Source organism: Acomys minous (genome assembly GCF_964271855.1).
Source record: "Acomys minous genome assembly, chromosome: 17".
Taxonomy (NCBI): domain Eukaryota; kingdom Metazoa; phylum Chordata; class Mammalia; order Rodentia; family Muridae; genus Acomys; species Acomys minous.
The window spans coordinates 3620775-3635327 of NC_140500.1; the positions used below are offsets into that span (position 1 = coordinate 3620775).

Below are 14553 nucleotides of genomic sequence, written 5' to 3' on the forward strand. Positions count from 1 at the left end.
AAATGTGTACAACCACCCAACCCTTCCCCCCACTGTGTAGGTTCTGAGGATCAAAGCCTTATATTTGGAAGGCGAGCACTTTATTGGCAGACCTATCTCTCCAGCCCTGGCATAGGAACTATTTTAAAGATGAAAGCCAAAGACTTCCATATCCAGATAACCACCACAGGGCCTGGGAATGTCTCTCGGTGGCAGAGCGCCCGATCAGCACATGGGCAACCAGCCCTGATTACATCCGCAGCGCAGACAGCAAGCTGGCCAACGAGGCCCACCTGAGTGGAGCAGCTGGCTTGCTTATGTATGTGGTTTGGTTTAGAACGTTCTGTGTGTGGTGTCACGTCTCCCACATCTGTGCATAATAGACATGGTGGCTCCGTTTTGGTGGCTCTGTTTTGGTGGCATCAGGCTCATATTCTTTATCCATCCCATCATGAGCTGCTGGCTCCTGTAGCTCACACCATGGAGAGAGAAGGGCCCCTTCCTCACGTGGTGAATTCAGCGTTGCCTTCGAGCGGGCACGTGCATGGGGGCCCACACCGGCCGGTAGCATGGACGGGAAGCTTGAGGGGGAATTGATAGGGGCAGAAATCTAGCTTAGGACTCATGTGTGAACTACAGGATGGTGGCCATTACCTCTGAAGCCAAGGAATGCTGTAGAATTTGCATTTAAATAAGAGTATTTTGGAGTCGGACTGTCCAGTCTGGCAGCTGTGAACCATCTGCTGGCTACTAAAAGTGAATGTTGTTGAAATGAACAGTATGTAAAAGTTAGTTTCCTGGTCATGCTAGCCTCATTAAGCATCCCACATGGGTGTCACAGATGGGGACACTTCTGTCACCGGCAGAAAGAGCCAGTGGGCAGGGGTGACTGCAGCTGCTCTGGAGCCCCCTGGAAGAGATGGAGCCAGAGTCATGGAGACGGGTGGGAAGATGGAGGGCACAGGACTAGGACCAAGGGGGTGGCCTTGGTAGTGGCAGGGAGAGAGGGCCTGAAGATACTTTCAGAAGGCGGAAGTCAACAGGAGCACACTGACTAGTTCAGGCAGAAGGTTGCAGAGTTGGGGGTTGGTGAGGACACTGGCCCACCTGGGGAAAATGATAACAGAGCCGCATTGATGAATACAGTAATTGAGTTAATTAATTAACTAATTAGCATAGGTTTCTGCAAAAGCGGTTATGTTCTCTTAGTTTCCAAGCTGTCTATCTCTTGAGCTCCCTCACGGCCACTTAGTTTATTATGGCTAATTTGAGGTGCTCGTAACATATCTAGGTAACAGTGTTGACAGTCACAGGTTTCTCAGCATTTAGGTGTCCGAGGGTTGAGCAGGGCTGACAAATTAGGTTTGATCATCAGGACAAATAATCTCACCAGAGGTGTGAGAGGATGGCGTGTTTAGACACGAACCTTCCAGAAGCCTGGGAACCGGAGAAGCTAGGGCAACTGGAAAACCCAGCGGGCTGAATCACAAATGCCAGGAATCAAGGCAGAGTTTCATGGAGTTGGGGGGGGGGTGAGGTGGTGGGGGTTGGCGTGGGGGGGGGCACACAGCACCACTGCATAGGCCAGGGTGCAGCTACGAGTGGCTTCATACAGAGTTCTTCAGGGGAGCCCAGCGGCAGGGAGTGTGGGCCGAAATTCTCCCAGCATGCCCTTCACAGGGAGAAGCTAAACTCCAGTCAAGGCTTTGTATCACATTTGTCTGAAAATCAGGCCGGGGTTGTCCTTGTATCACATGGAGGGGAGTACCCGGCAGGGGACTTGAACACGTCAGGGCTGTGCTCTCGTTTTCATGAATGTGTTTTAGACAGTCCTGGTCAAAATAGGTTATGCAATTCTTGAGCTGATTTTGAGTTTATAGTTCTTTGCAGCTGCTCGTTGGGTAAAGAGAGCCTAGAATAGTACAGAGAAGACTTGCTCTGTCTCTGGGCTTGCTGGGCGTCTATCTGCCAGAGGTCAAGCAGACATCTGTCCTCTCTCTGCACCCGTGTTTCCTTGTGTGTGTGTTATAAGGGGTTGTGCTGGAATAAAAGAAGACAGGAACAGAGAGAGCGGAACGCACAAAGGGCTAGGAAGTGCGGACACCTTTTCCTCTTGCAGAGAGGGAGGGGAGAGGGTGGGAAGCAGCGCCCCATCCCCACGAGCACCGATGTCCTTGTAACCGGCTATCGGCTATGCCGCAATGTACATGTTGACGTGTTTGTTCATCCATCTGTACACTGTGTGCTTGTTTGTCAGTGACTGTGTTGTCCTTCACAAGGCAGGACTCCTACTCAGCTCTCCACAGCGTGGAAAGTGTCTCACACTGAACCAACACCTGGTGTTCCCTTGTCAAATTATAGTGCGTGTATGTTACCCAGAGCTCTGGCTGTGCCCGGCAGGCATGCTGCCAAATGAGCTAGGCCTCCATGTGTGTTTTATAAATTTGTTTTGTTTTGTTTTGTTTTGATATAGGGTTTCTCTGTGTAGCCCTGGCTGTCCTGGACTAACTTTGTACACCAGGCTGGTCTCAAACTCACAGCGATCCGCCTGCCTCTGCCTCCCGAGTGCTGGGATTAAAGGCGGGCACCACCACTGCCTGGCCATGTTTTATAATTTTTGAGGTGGGGTTTCACTAGATTTCCCAGACTGCCTTTGACTCACTGAGAAGCCCAGGCCAGGCTGGAACTGGTCATCACCCTTGTCTTGGTCTCCCGAGTAGCTGGGACTACAGGCTTGCACCGGCAGGCTCAGCTTCTTATAATCCAGGGGGAGGAAAGTGGAGTGGGCTGGCTCCACCTGCCTGTTTGGGCAGGAAAATCTGCAATTCTTCAACATAGGAAGTGCTGTCTCCAGGAGATGTCACAAATCCTTCCAGTCAGCTCCTGTGCACACAGTCACATACAGGCATGCACAGGCACACAGGCACACTGGCACGCACAGACACAAACAGGCACACACAGTCACACACAGGCACACAGGCACATACAGCTGCACACAGGCTGGCTGGCACACCAGCACACACCGGCACACACAGACACACAGGCTGGCTGGCTGGCACACTGGCACACACAGACACACAGGCTGGCTGGCTGGCTGGCACACCAGCACACACCGGCACACACAGACACACAGGCTGGCTGGCTGGCTGGCACACCAGCACACACCGGCACACACAGACACACAGGCTGGCTGGCTGGCTGGCACACCGGCACACACAGACACACAGGCTGGCTGGCTGGCACACACCGGCACACACCGGCACACACAGACACACAGGCTGGCTGGCTGGCACACACCGGCACACACCGGCACACACAGACACACAGGCTGGCTGGCTGGCACACACCGGCACACACAGGCTGGCTGGCTGGCTGGCACACACCAGCACACACCGGCACACACAGACACACAGGCTGGCTGGCTGGCTGGCACACCGGCACACACCAGCACACACAGACACACAGGCTGGCTGGCTGGCACACCAGCACACACCGGCACACACAGGCACACAGGCTGGCTGGCTGGCTGGCACACCGGCACACAGGCACACAGGCACACAGGCTGGCTGGCACACACCGGCACACACAGACACACAGGCTGGCTGGCACACCGGCACACACCGGCACACACAGGCACACAGGCTGGCTGGCTGGCTGGCACACCGGCACACACAGGCACACAGGCACACAGGCTGGCTGGCTGGCACACCGGCACACACAGGCACACACAGGCACACAGGCTGGCTGGCTGGCTGGCACACCGGCACACACAGGCACACACAGGCACACAGGCTGGCTGGCTGGCTGGCACACCGGCACACAGGCACACAGGCACACAGGCTGGCTGGCTGGCACACCGGCACACACCGGCACACACAAGCACACAGGCTGGCTGGCACACCGGCACACACAAGCACACAGGCTGGCTGGCACACAGGCACACACAGGCACACAGGCTGGCTGGCTGGCTGGCACACCGGCACACACAGGCACACAGACACACAGGCTGGCTGGCTGGCACACCGGCACACACCGGCACACACAAGCACACAGGCTGGCTGGCACACCGGCACACACAGGCACACAGACACACAGGCTGGCTGGCTGGCTGGCACACACCAGCACACACCGGCACACACAGGCACACAGACACACAGGCTGGCTGGCTGGCTGGCTGGCACACCAGCACACACCGGCACACACAGGCACACAGGCTGGCTGGCTGGCTGGCACACCGGCACACACAGGCACACAGACACACAGGCTGGCTGGCTGGCACACCGGCACACGGGCCAAACGCTGTGTGGGAGAGGCAGCTGGGTGAAGGATGATTGCCGGTGTCTGTGAGGAGCTGGAAGCCTGGCCATGCCTTAGAGTGTTGATCGATCCATTTTAGCTTACACCAGCTTTGTCTCTGTCACAGTGTATAATTAATTGTATGTGTCTGCTCGTCTGTCCGTGCATTGTGCACATGTCTGTCAGCAACTGTTTTGTTCTTCACGAGGCAGAGGCCCTCCCCAGCTCTCACAGGGCAGATAGTGTCTCACAGGGAATTTGCATTCACTGGGTCCGGGTGACTGAATGGACAGGAACCGTGACAGCCACAGATACAGTAGCTTCCTCTCATAGAAAAGGAAACCCAGCCTCAGAGAGGTTACATTTTTCTTAAAGTTAAAACAAACAAACAAACAAACAAAAAACCAAAAACCACCCCACCTTAAACAAATAAAAAATTTAACAACTAAGGCTGGCTGCTGATTTTGGCAGCTGTGTTGATATAGTTTGTCAGTGGTTTTGACAGAATCTGGAGACGTTTGGTTGACATAATTGGGAAAACTACTGGCGTCTGTGGCTAGGCATCACAGGTCCCTAACACAGAGGGCCATCCTCTCCTCACTGACAGAGATTCATCTGGTCCAAAACCTTGATCTTACATTAACCTGAAATCTGGCAGTCGCTGACTGAAAGCCTCTCCCAGGCTGTTCTGACTCAGTGCTGGAGGCACAGGTGTGAGCCTGTGGTCCTCCAGGTGCCTGCAGTGCGTGGGGGAGCTATGCAATGCATCACTAGCTACGGGCTCTTGTTGTTTTGATTACTGACACCTATGCCTTTAGGGACTGTTTAAATTCTCAGCATCTATAGGTGCACAGGCTGAAGCCAGTAAGCTTAAAGATGGCGACTTTAAACTAAGGACAGAGAGGAGAAGGAAGCGCCGCGGGTTTATTTATGAACACAGTGCCCAAACACAACTCTTTTTAACTAGCACTCAGCTAGAAATTAAGTTATTCGGAAGTGTGAGGAGCTCACGGTTAGTGTAGAATCCAAGGGGCCACCATCAGAGGCAAGCCGAGCATCTCCTAAGCCGGGGCGCAGGGTGCATTACACATCGTGCAGGCAGAAGCAATGAGCTATGAAGGCATCCAGTTAAAGTAACACTGGCAGCTTTGAAAATGTCTGTACAACCAACAGTTTTCCTTGGGGGCTTTGAAATTCCGCCTCCTGTGGCTCAGGGTTGTGCATATCAGTGGACAGCACCTAACAGCTATAGAGGAAGATGCTCAGGGCTGTGCACATCAGTGGACAGTACCTAGCAGCCATAGAGGAAGATGCTCAGGGCCTGTGCCCATCAGTGGACAGCACCTAACAGCTATAGAGGAAGATGCTCAGGGCTGTGCACATCAGTGGACAGTACCTAGCAGCCATAGAGGAAGATGCTCAGGGCCTGTGCACATCAGTGGAAAGCACCTAGCAGCCTTAGAGGAAGATGCTCAGGGCTGTGCACATCAGTGGACAGCACCAGCACCTAACAGCCATAAAGGAAGATGCTCAGGGCCTGTGCCCATCAGTGGACAGCACCTAGCAGCCATAGAGGGAGATGCTCAGGGCCTGTGCACATCAGTGGACAGCACCTAACAGCCATAGAGGAAGGTGCTCAGGGCCTGTGCCCATTAGTGGACAGCACCTAACAGCCATAGAGGAAGATGCTCAGGGCCTGTGCACATCAGTGGACAGCACCTAGCAGCCACAGAGGAAGATGCTCAGGGCTGTGCACATCAGTAGACAGCACCTAACAGCCATAGAGGAAGATGCTCAGGACTGTGCACATCAGTGGACAGCACCTAGCAGTCATAGAGGAAGATGCAGAGTCAAAAGATGAAGATGAGGTTAAGGATGACTTTGATGATGAGGAAACTGAAGAAAAGTTCCATTGAAGAAATCTGTATGAGAAACTCCAGCAAAAAAAAAAAAAAAAAAAAAAAAAACCCAAAAAACAAAAAACAAAAACAAAACAACCCCCCCCATACACAAATCAAACCAAAATGGAAAAGACTTAAAACCATCTGCACCAAGACCAGAGAGTCAAGAGTCCTTCAAAAAGAAAATAGAAAAAAAAAAAACCCTAAAAGACCAAAAGGAGCCAGCCCCGTGGAAGACATCAAGGCAAAAATGCAAACACGTATAGGAAAAGGTGGTTCTCTTCCGAAAGTAGGAGCCAAGCTCATGAGTTATGTGAAGAGTTGCTTCCGGATGACCGCCCAGGAGGCTATCTGGGAGTGGAGGAAGTCTCCTTAAGAAAAAGGTTTAAACAGTTTGAAATACTCCGTCTTCCTCCTCTTCTGTAACAGCTGATTTCTGTGAGGCCTTTCCCCCACTGTGTGTGATAAACGCTTTCCAAACTCAGTTGCCGGGAATGTGTTGTCTAAAATGCCTGCTTGGTTTTGAGGGCAGGACCTCCACCCCTCGCCTGGGTTTAAGTATGTACAGAATGTTATGATATGACGTGGTTAGGAGTGGTGCTCAGATGTGGAAATGGCAGGCAGACATACACATGTGAAATAAACTCAGTATTTTAATAAAGTAGCACAGTTGCTTAAAAAAAAAAAAGATCCAGGCATGGTGGCTTGTGCTCCTATCCCAGCCCTGGTAGATGAAGACAGGCCCTGGGGCTCTCTGATCAGCCAGTCTAGACCTTTGGCAGGGCTTTAAGCCAAAAAGGTGGATGGTGCCTTAAGAACCATTTATGCATGTGTGCATGTGTGCACGTGCACACATACACACACAGATGCACACAGACACACACACAGATGCACATAGACACACACACACTGACACAGATGCACACAGACACATGCACACAGACACAGACACACACAGATGCACACAGACACAGACACACACAAATGCGCGTGCGCGCGTGCACACACACACACATACACACACAGAAAGTGAAGAAAATGGACTGGTAAATTTGCTTGTAGACAGGCCAAGCTTCCACCAGATGGCACTAAACCCTTGCTTCCTGAGTCCGACACTCCTGGGCACAGTTAATTACAAACTTACCACCAAAGAGCCCCCAGAGGGCAGGCCTGGCCTCCCACACCTGTGTCTCAGCGCAGCAAGCCTGGGAGGCAGCAGCTGTATAGTGAGTCTCAGGTGGCAGGAGCTGCCGGAAACACTTTCTCAAAGACCCGAACACCCGCCAAAACAACAACACAACAACAACAACAACAACAACAACAACAACAACAACAACAAAAACCCAAACCAAAGCCATAGGGAGAAGAAAAGGAGAAACAACCAGGGGTTTGGCTCAGCAGGGAGGTGGCTCAGCAGGGAGGTGGCTCAGCAGGTGAAGGCACAGGTGTCCCTGGAACCCCAGTGCCTTATAGCTGCTGCAGTGTGTTTGGTGCTCAGTGCTCTTGTCGCCCCAAAGGATCTGGTGCCCTCTTCTGGTCCCCACAAGAACTGCACTTACATGCACAAACCCGTGTGTGCCCTTACCCCTCAAAGAAAGCAGGAATATGCACGTGTGTTACGATTTCAGTCTGTTTCTTTCTGTGGTGCGCATGGAAGGCTGCCCGCATCGGACAGCTAACGTTGCTGCTGTCGCCGTCATGCGATCACCCGACTCTCTCTTCCCACTGTGCGTGGTGTTTAACTGTCTTGGGCAGTGGGCGAGTGAAGCCCATCTTTCAGTATTGCCAGGAATCTCTATGCACTCCTTTTGCCCGCTCCCACGGCCCTGTGGACCGTGAACTTGAACTTGGCTGTCTCACTGCCTTATAAATGTAGTTTATAAAAACAGTGATTTTCTTCCCTCTAGTGTAGGAGTTAAAACTTGAGAATCAAGAAAAGCATATGCTTAGGCGCAGCTGAATGGAAACACATAAGATTGATTTTATGTCATTCACACAAAAGCCTCGTTTGTCGGCAGGGATCCTCCCTTTAGCTTAAGAGCCTCTTTGGTCTAAGGCCATCTTCCCTTCAACATAAGAGCCTCATTGGTGTGGCATCTTTCTGTCTTGTTTCACCACTCTGCTTCCTGTGGAAGAACAGGACACAGCAGTCACTCAGGGTGCAGCCCCACCCTCAGACTTGCGCTCTCTCACCGAGACCCCATGACAGTGTGAGGGGCCCAGAGCTCATCTCTGAAGAGTGTTTGTTTCTCAGAAGCGGAATTGTAGAGGTAAGTAAGCAAACTCTTGAGAACGTTTTTAAAAAGTACCAGGCAAGAGACTCCGCAGACAGGTCCGACTTTTCTCACCTGTGTGGCGTCCCTTCTTTCTTATCGGCCAGTTAGGATCCCCCCTTCAAGGGTTGCCTGGAACACTGAACAGTGCTCCACTATGCAAGCCCATCACAGACCCCCGCCTCCTGCACTGTTTACAAATATTCATTTCTGCCTCCTAGCCCTGGCTCTTTGTAGCGCAGCTGACTGCAGTTATGTCGTATTTTCCTTCCTAGGCCATAGGGCCGCAGGGTCAGTGGTAGGAGTCTTGGCTAAAACACCCCAGGTCACAAGCTTTGCCTCTTAAAGATGCTTCCCTAGTGTTTGTTACAAGGAGTCTCTCTCTCTCTCTCTCTCTCTCTCTCTCTCTCTCTCTCTCTCTCTCTCTCTCTCTCCCCACCATGCCAGATTTATAATTCAGTTTTTTAACATAATGAATTACTTTCCTTTAAAGTCCTAAAATACGCTGGAACTACCCTAGGACACCGCTTTCTTGCTCCTTTATTATTATTTTTTCTGTACATCCTTTGATAACCACGTTGATAACTACAGCTGTTACTGTATTTGGAGGAGGACAAAACGATGGAATTTGAGGTGTGCACATTTGATCATAAACAGCTAACGTCTGTGAATGCATGTGGCTGGGTTTTTTTTTTTTTGATAGTGTTTTCTTTTCTGTAGTAACTTTCCTCACAGTCATGGCACAACACTAACAGAAGCAGCTAAAGAGAAAGTGGTTTATTTTGCTGCAGGACGTGGGCTGTCCTGGTGTGGAAGGCGTGGTAGTGAGTGCAGAGGCAGGAGGTGATGGCGCCTTTCTTGACTTCAGTCCACGGCTGTTAGCCAGTTAGCGCCTCTACAGACTCGCCCAGAGGTGTGTCTCCTAGGTGACTGCGAACCCCTTTAGGCTGACGGTGTAGGTCGGCGCCATCTTTCTCCTCCTTTTTAACACGACTGGTTTGCACTGTGCTGGTTGAAGACACTGCTTCATTTGCAATATTTAGAAACTCAGGACCAACAGGTGCAGATGACTGGCAGCACTTCCAGTGAGCAGCCGAGTCAGGGGTGTGCGAGCTTCACCCACACAGACCTAGGGCCACAGGTTTCCATAGGCTTGGGGCTCAGTCGTATGCTTCACTGGGTTGTGGTCCTTCTGCCGATAGGGACTCCCAGTGCTGTGGGACGGAATGGCTTTTCCCAAGGCCCCAGACGTTAAGAGGCCTTACAGCGAAGTCTAGAGTCTAGCTTTAACCGGGTGATCACAAAAGCCCGCAGTCTGGAAACTGAATTTTGGAGTTGTGGTGTGGTCTATGGCAGAGTATGGGCTGCATCTACAAGGGCACAGATTGTTCTGTGTTTGGCTTAGTTGTGTCAATCCCTGTTCCTGCACAGGTCCTGCTTATAGACGGGCCACGGGTTCGAGATTGGATTTATTTTCTATTGTCCGGAACTAAGTATTCTAACTTAGTACGGAATGAAGACGTGACCTGAGATACAGCTTTGGCTTTAGTTTTGCTGGTGTTTGTATTGGTTACTAGATCAGATACCCCAACGGAAGCCACTGAAGTCCACAGCTGATGTCACAGACGAAAGCCCCACCCTCCTCCCTTCCCCTCCCCTCTCCCCTCCCTCCCTCTGCTGTCTTCCATCGTCTCCAGGGAAGTGAGCTCTGAGCGGAGCCACACTCTGGTGGCTGTATTGTGTTTTTGTTCTATGTTTTTATTTCTGCAGTAAAGTAGTACAGTCTTCTTTCTTTCTTTCTTTGTTTCGTTTTTTTTTTTTTTTTTCCGAGACAGGGTTTCTCTGTGTAGCCTTGGCTGTCCTGGACTCGCTTTGAAGACCAGGCTGGCCATGAACTCACAGCGATCCGCCTGCCTCTGCCTCCCAAGTGCTGGGATTAAAGGCGTGCGCCACCACGCCTGGCAGTCCAGCCATCTCTCTAAATCCTCAGCCGTAGGGCGTGCCTGTCATGAAATCCCGTTGACTCTTCTTTGCCACAGAGGTGCCTCTCCACATTCTCATGAGGTGTGGTTCCAGGGGGCACACTGCCTGTGGCTCCTCCCCCTCCCCGTTTGTCCCCCAGCATTACTCAGAAAGCCCGCTGTCTCCATCCGGCCCTCCGCCCTGTCACATTCTGAGCGTAGCCTCACCTCTGGTCATGGTCCCACCAGGAACAGATTTCTGCTTGGACTAAGCACACTTTGTCCCAGACAGAGGGGCCATTCCTGCAGGCTTTGGTTTGGCAGTGTCTCTGGGTCCCTGAGGTAGTTACAGGTCAGTAGTGGGGCCGCTGCAGGAATCTTCTTTGTGTGTGTGTGTGTGTGTATGTGTGTGTGTCACGAGAGTGCATGTATGCGTGCCTGTGAGTGCACTTGAGTAAGCAGGCGCATGCAGGGATTGATCGCAGGCCATCAGGCTTGCAGCAAGCACTTTATACCGACCTGTCTTACTGGCCCAGGCTCGGTGCATTCTCACTCACTGGCACTTTTTATTTAAAACCAATTTTGCTTTGTTTTTCAGCTTAATCCTGACTACCGAGATGCTCAAAATGAAGGAAAACCCGTGGTGAGTAGACGATCCTCTCGCTATGTCCCAGGTGTCCCAAGTCCTATTTTGTGTGGCTACATCAGAGACATTTTACTAAATGTTTTTAGGGGTCTTTAGGACCCCAAGATAGAGCCTTTCAATGGAAGGGACGCCCAACAGATGAGTGCTTAGATGCTATCTCCTTCCCCACCAGCAGGGGGTGCTAAGGGGGCAAGCCTGCCTCTTGACTGGTTAATGCCGGGCATCAGGGCTTCTGGGAAGTAGGCTCTGGTGGGTGCAGGCTCAGCCTCCAGCAGTACAGAAGTGGAATTACGTCAGGACGTTAAGGTAGGTCAGGAAGAGTCTTGGGTTAAAGGACCTGGTTCTCTTTGAAGGGAGAAATTAAAACTGCAATCCATGTGACGTGTGCAATCCATGTGACATGTGCAATCCATGTGACGTGTGCAATCCATGTGAAGTGGGCGATGTTTCTGATATTTTGACTTGTTCTGCCAGGGTCACATGCTTAGCATCAACGCTCACAGAAGTATTTCATGTTACTTACATTGCTCATCCCCTCATATTTCCTGGCAGGGCTGTGGTGACAGTAGGGTTAATTTTATTCAACCCAAAGCTAAAAACTCAGGGACTGTAGATTGATATGTGTTTGGTTAGCAAGTCAGACGTGTGGGGAAGGAAACAGTGTCCCTTCCGACGACATTTGTGGCTGTCACAGCACCATTTAAAACTCTGCTCTTTGGTGCAAGCTGTGGTTAGGCTGGAGGAGGACGAGCTGACACAGACTCCGGGATCAGCTGCTGTGCCGACTTGGTCGGTCCACACTGGGCAGTGAGCCCGCTTTGCACCTGCCACCATGTGACACAAACAAAAACAAACACAAAAGCAAACGTTTGGGAAAGCAACAAACAATTCCACCCTTCCCACATATTTACCATCTGTCTGTCTGTCTGCTTTTGAGAATGTTAGCTCATTCTTTAATTTTGTTGTTTACTCATTTACTGTGGATTTGAACTAAACAGAATTATTTCTGGGCATTCACCCAGTGTACACACCCTCCCCTCCTCAGAGGCCGCTCTGCCCTCAGTTCCTCACTCCCTTTGTTTTATGTAACCCTGCGTGACTGTGCTTTTTGTCTCCGATACTGTCTTAAAAATCCTCATCTGGACAGTATCATGTTGCATTTTTTTATATTTAAATAATTTGTTCAGATTGCAATGTTGCTTTTTTTTTTTTTTTTTACCATCGGGGAAATGAAAAGCGAAACCGCATTGCAACATCTTCTCACTCTAGCTAGAATGACCATTGTCAAAAAGGCAACAGCGGGGGCTGGAGAGATGACTCAGAGGTTAAGAGCACTGCTTGCTCTTCCAAAGGTCCTGAGTTCAATTCCCAGCAACCACATGGCGGATCACAACCATCTATAATAAGATCTAATGCCTTCTTCTGGTGGGCAGGCATACATGCAGGCAAAACATTGTATACTAAAAAAAAAAAAAAGGCAACAAAACAGATGCTAGCAACGCTGTGGAGAGAAGGGCCTCACACAGGGTGGGGTGGACAGGCATCCCGAATACAGCGTGGTAATTCCTTTAAAAAAAAAAATAAGTGTAAGCCGGGTGTGGTGGCGCACACTTGTAATCCCAGCACTCGGGAGGTAGAGGCAGACAAATCTCTGTGAGTTCTAGGCCAGCCTGGTCTATAAAGTGAGTCCAGGACAGCCAAGGCTACACAGAGAGACCCTGTCTTAAGAGACCAAACCAACAATAACAACAATAACAAAACCAAAACCCACCCACTAACACCCCTTATTCAGACTTTCTGTGCTCACACATATGTAGCTGGGCCTGGTGCTGTGGGCCTGCCATCAAGGCTGTTCCTGTGGCTGAGAAAGGAGGATAGCAAGTTCAAGGCCAGCCTTGGCAACTTAGTGAAACACTGTCTGAAAGGGTGTGGGAGTATGGGGGTACAGCGGAGTGTTCTGTGGGTGCTTCCCACCTGGCCGGAGGGTCTGAGCCAGGCCCCCAGGACCCATAGGTAGAAGGAGAAAACCAGCTCACAAAAGCTCTGACTTTTACATGTGTGTTGCGGCATCTGCCCTCCTACACAATACAGTGCACATGTATTGCAGTACGAAGTTATAAAGAGGGCTGAAGGTTTAGCTCATGATACAGAGTTTACATGTGAGGCCCTAGGTGTAGTCTCCAGTACTGGGGGGGGGGGTGCAGGGGGAAGCTGCTTCTCCTAGGAGGGCACCCAGCAAACCTTCCCACTGTGGCTTAATTAGTGCCCTGTTCTGCTTCCTGTGTGGATGATGGCTGTGTTCTGGCTGTGTGAGCAGAGCAGAGTGGGTGAACACGGACCATGCAGCTTTAGGAGCAGACCGGAAATAGGACTCTGTAGTAGGCAGTGACATTTGTCCATGTGCATGCTCTGTTCCTCCTCACCGCTAACACTCCTGCATTTCAGCTTGTCCCCCCGCCTCACGTTAATCACACACAGGGCCACTGCAGACTGTAGACACTTGGGACTGGGTTATGCCCGTCATCTCTGACTGAGAGACAGCCAGCAGCAGAGGTTTGATTCACTAAGCCTCTCTTCAGAGCCCCCAGCTTGGGTGTAAACAAAACCGAGCAGGCGAGGTGAAGGCGCAGTGCGCACGCACGCACGCACGCACGCACGCACGATGTGGCTCCACAGTCTGTTTGCTGTGGTGCAGTAATTACCCTTCTGTCTGAAGAGGAAGGGAGAAAAGGCTGTGAGAAACCATCTGCAGCCTGCGACATGGGAGCTCAATTTCCCAAAACAAATGCCGGCTTCTCTCAGTTCCAGTAACACTGCCGGGTGATGATGCTCGCTTCCCCCTCCCCCACTTAGTTTTCCCTGTGTTGGTGACTTAATGACCTGCTAATACTTTTCCTGTAATTCAGAAACCTTTATCAAAACGCTGCCTTCCATTTTTGAAGTTTCAGAGGTTAATGCATTGTGTTGCAGAAATGAGGCGGTGTGCGCCCGGGATCCCATCAAGACCAAATTGCCGTGTTCATTTTACAAAGGGCCCCTTATTTCCAGCCTTACTGATGCACAGCTTCCCTGTGCGCCTGCTAAACACTGGTGCTGTGTCAAGCCCAGCTGGGAACCTGGCGGTCATGCTTTCTTCCTGACGGTCCACATCTTTTTGACGGCTTTGCAGAGGGGATATATTTAAAATTTCTCTGTAATGCTATTCATATCAGCAGACACTGCCGTACTTACACGGCATGGCATCAGATTATTTTGAAGGAGGTTCTGTTTCTGAGGCCGAGGTTTCTCAGCCTCTGCTGTATTGACACAGTGGACCAGACACTTCTTTGTGGCAGTGGTAAGGTGCCCTCAGTATGAGTGCTGGGGTACCCTCTGCATGGGTTGTGGTGGGTGCTCCCTGAATGGTAGTGGGGTGCCCTCTGGATGGTAGAGTGATGGATGCCAGCAGGCTCACCCCCACACCCCACCTCTCAGTTGTAATAACCAAAAATGTCTCC

General features: G+C 51.1%; 1 protein-coding gene across 2 annotated transcripts in view; it reads left to right on the forward strand.

Annotated features, from left to right (window-relative positions):
* ITPR2 (inositol 1,4,5-trisphosphate receptor type 2) overlaps positions 1–14553 on the forward strand; it is a 409555-nt gene that overhangs the window by 83265 nt on the left and 311737 nt on the right. For both annotated transcript variants that reach the window (XM_084764875.1, XM_084764876.1), the window contains exon 10: positions 11009–11053. In XM_084764875.1, coding sequence (XP_084621001.1) covers positions 11009–11053 — 45 coding nt within the window. The remainder of the gene's footprint in view (positions 1–11008; positions 11054–14553) is intronic.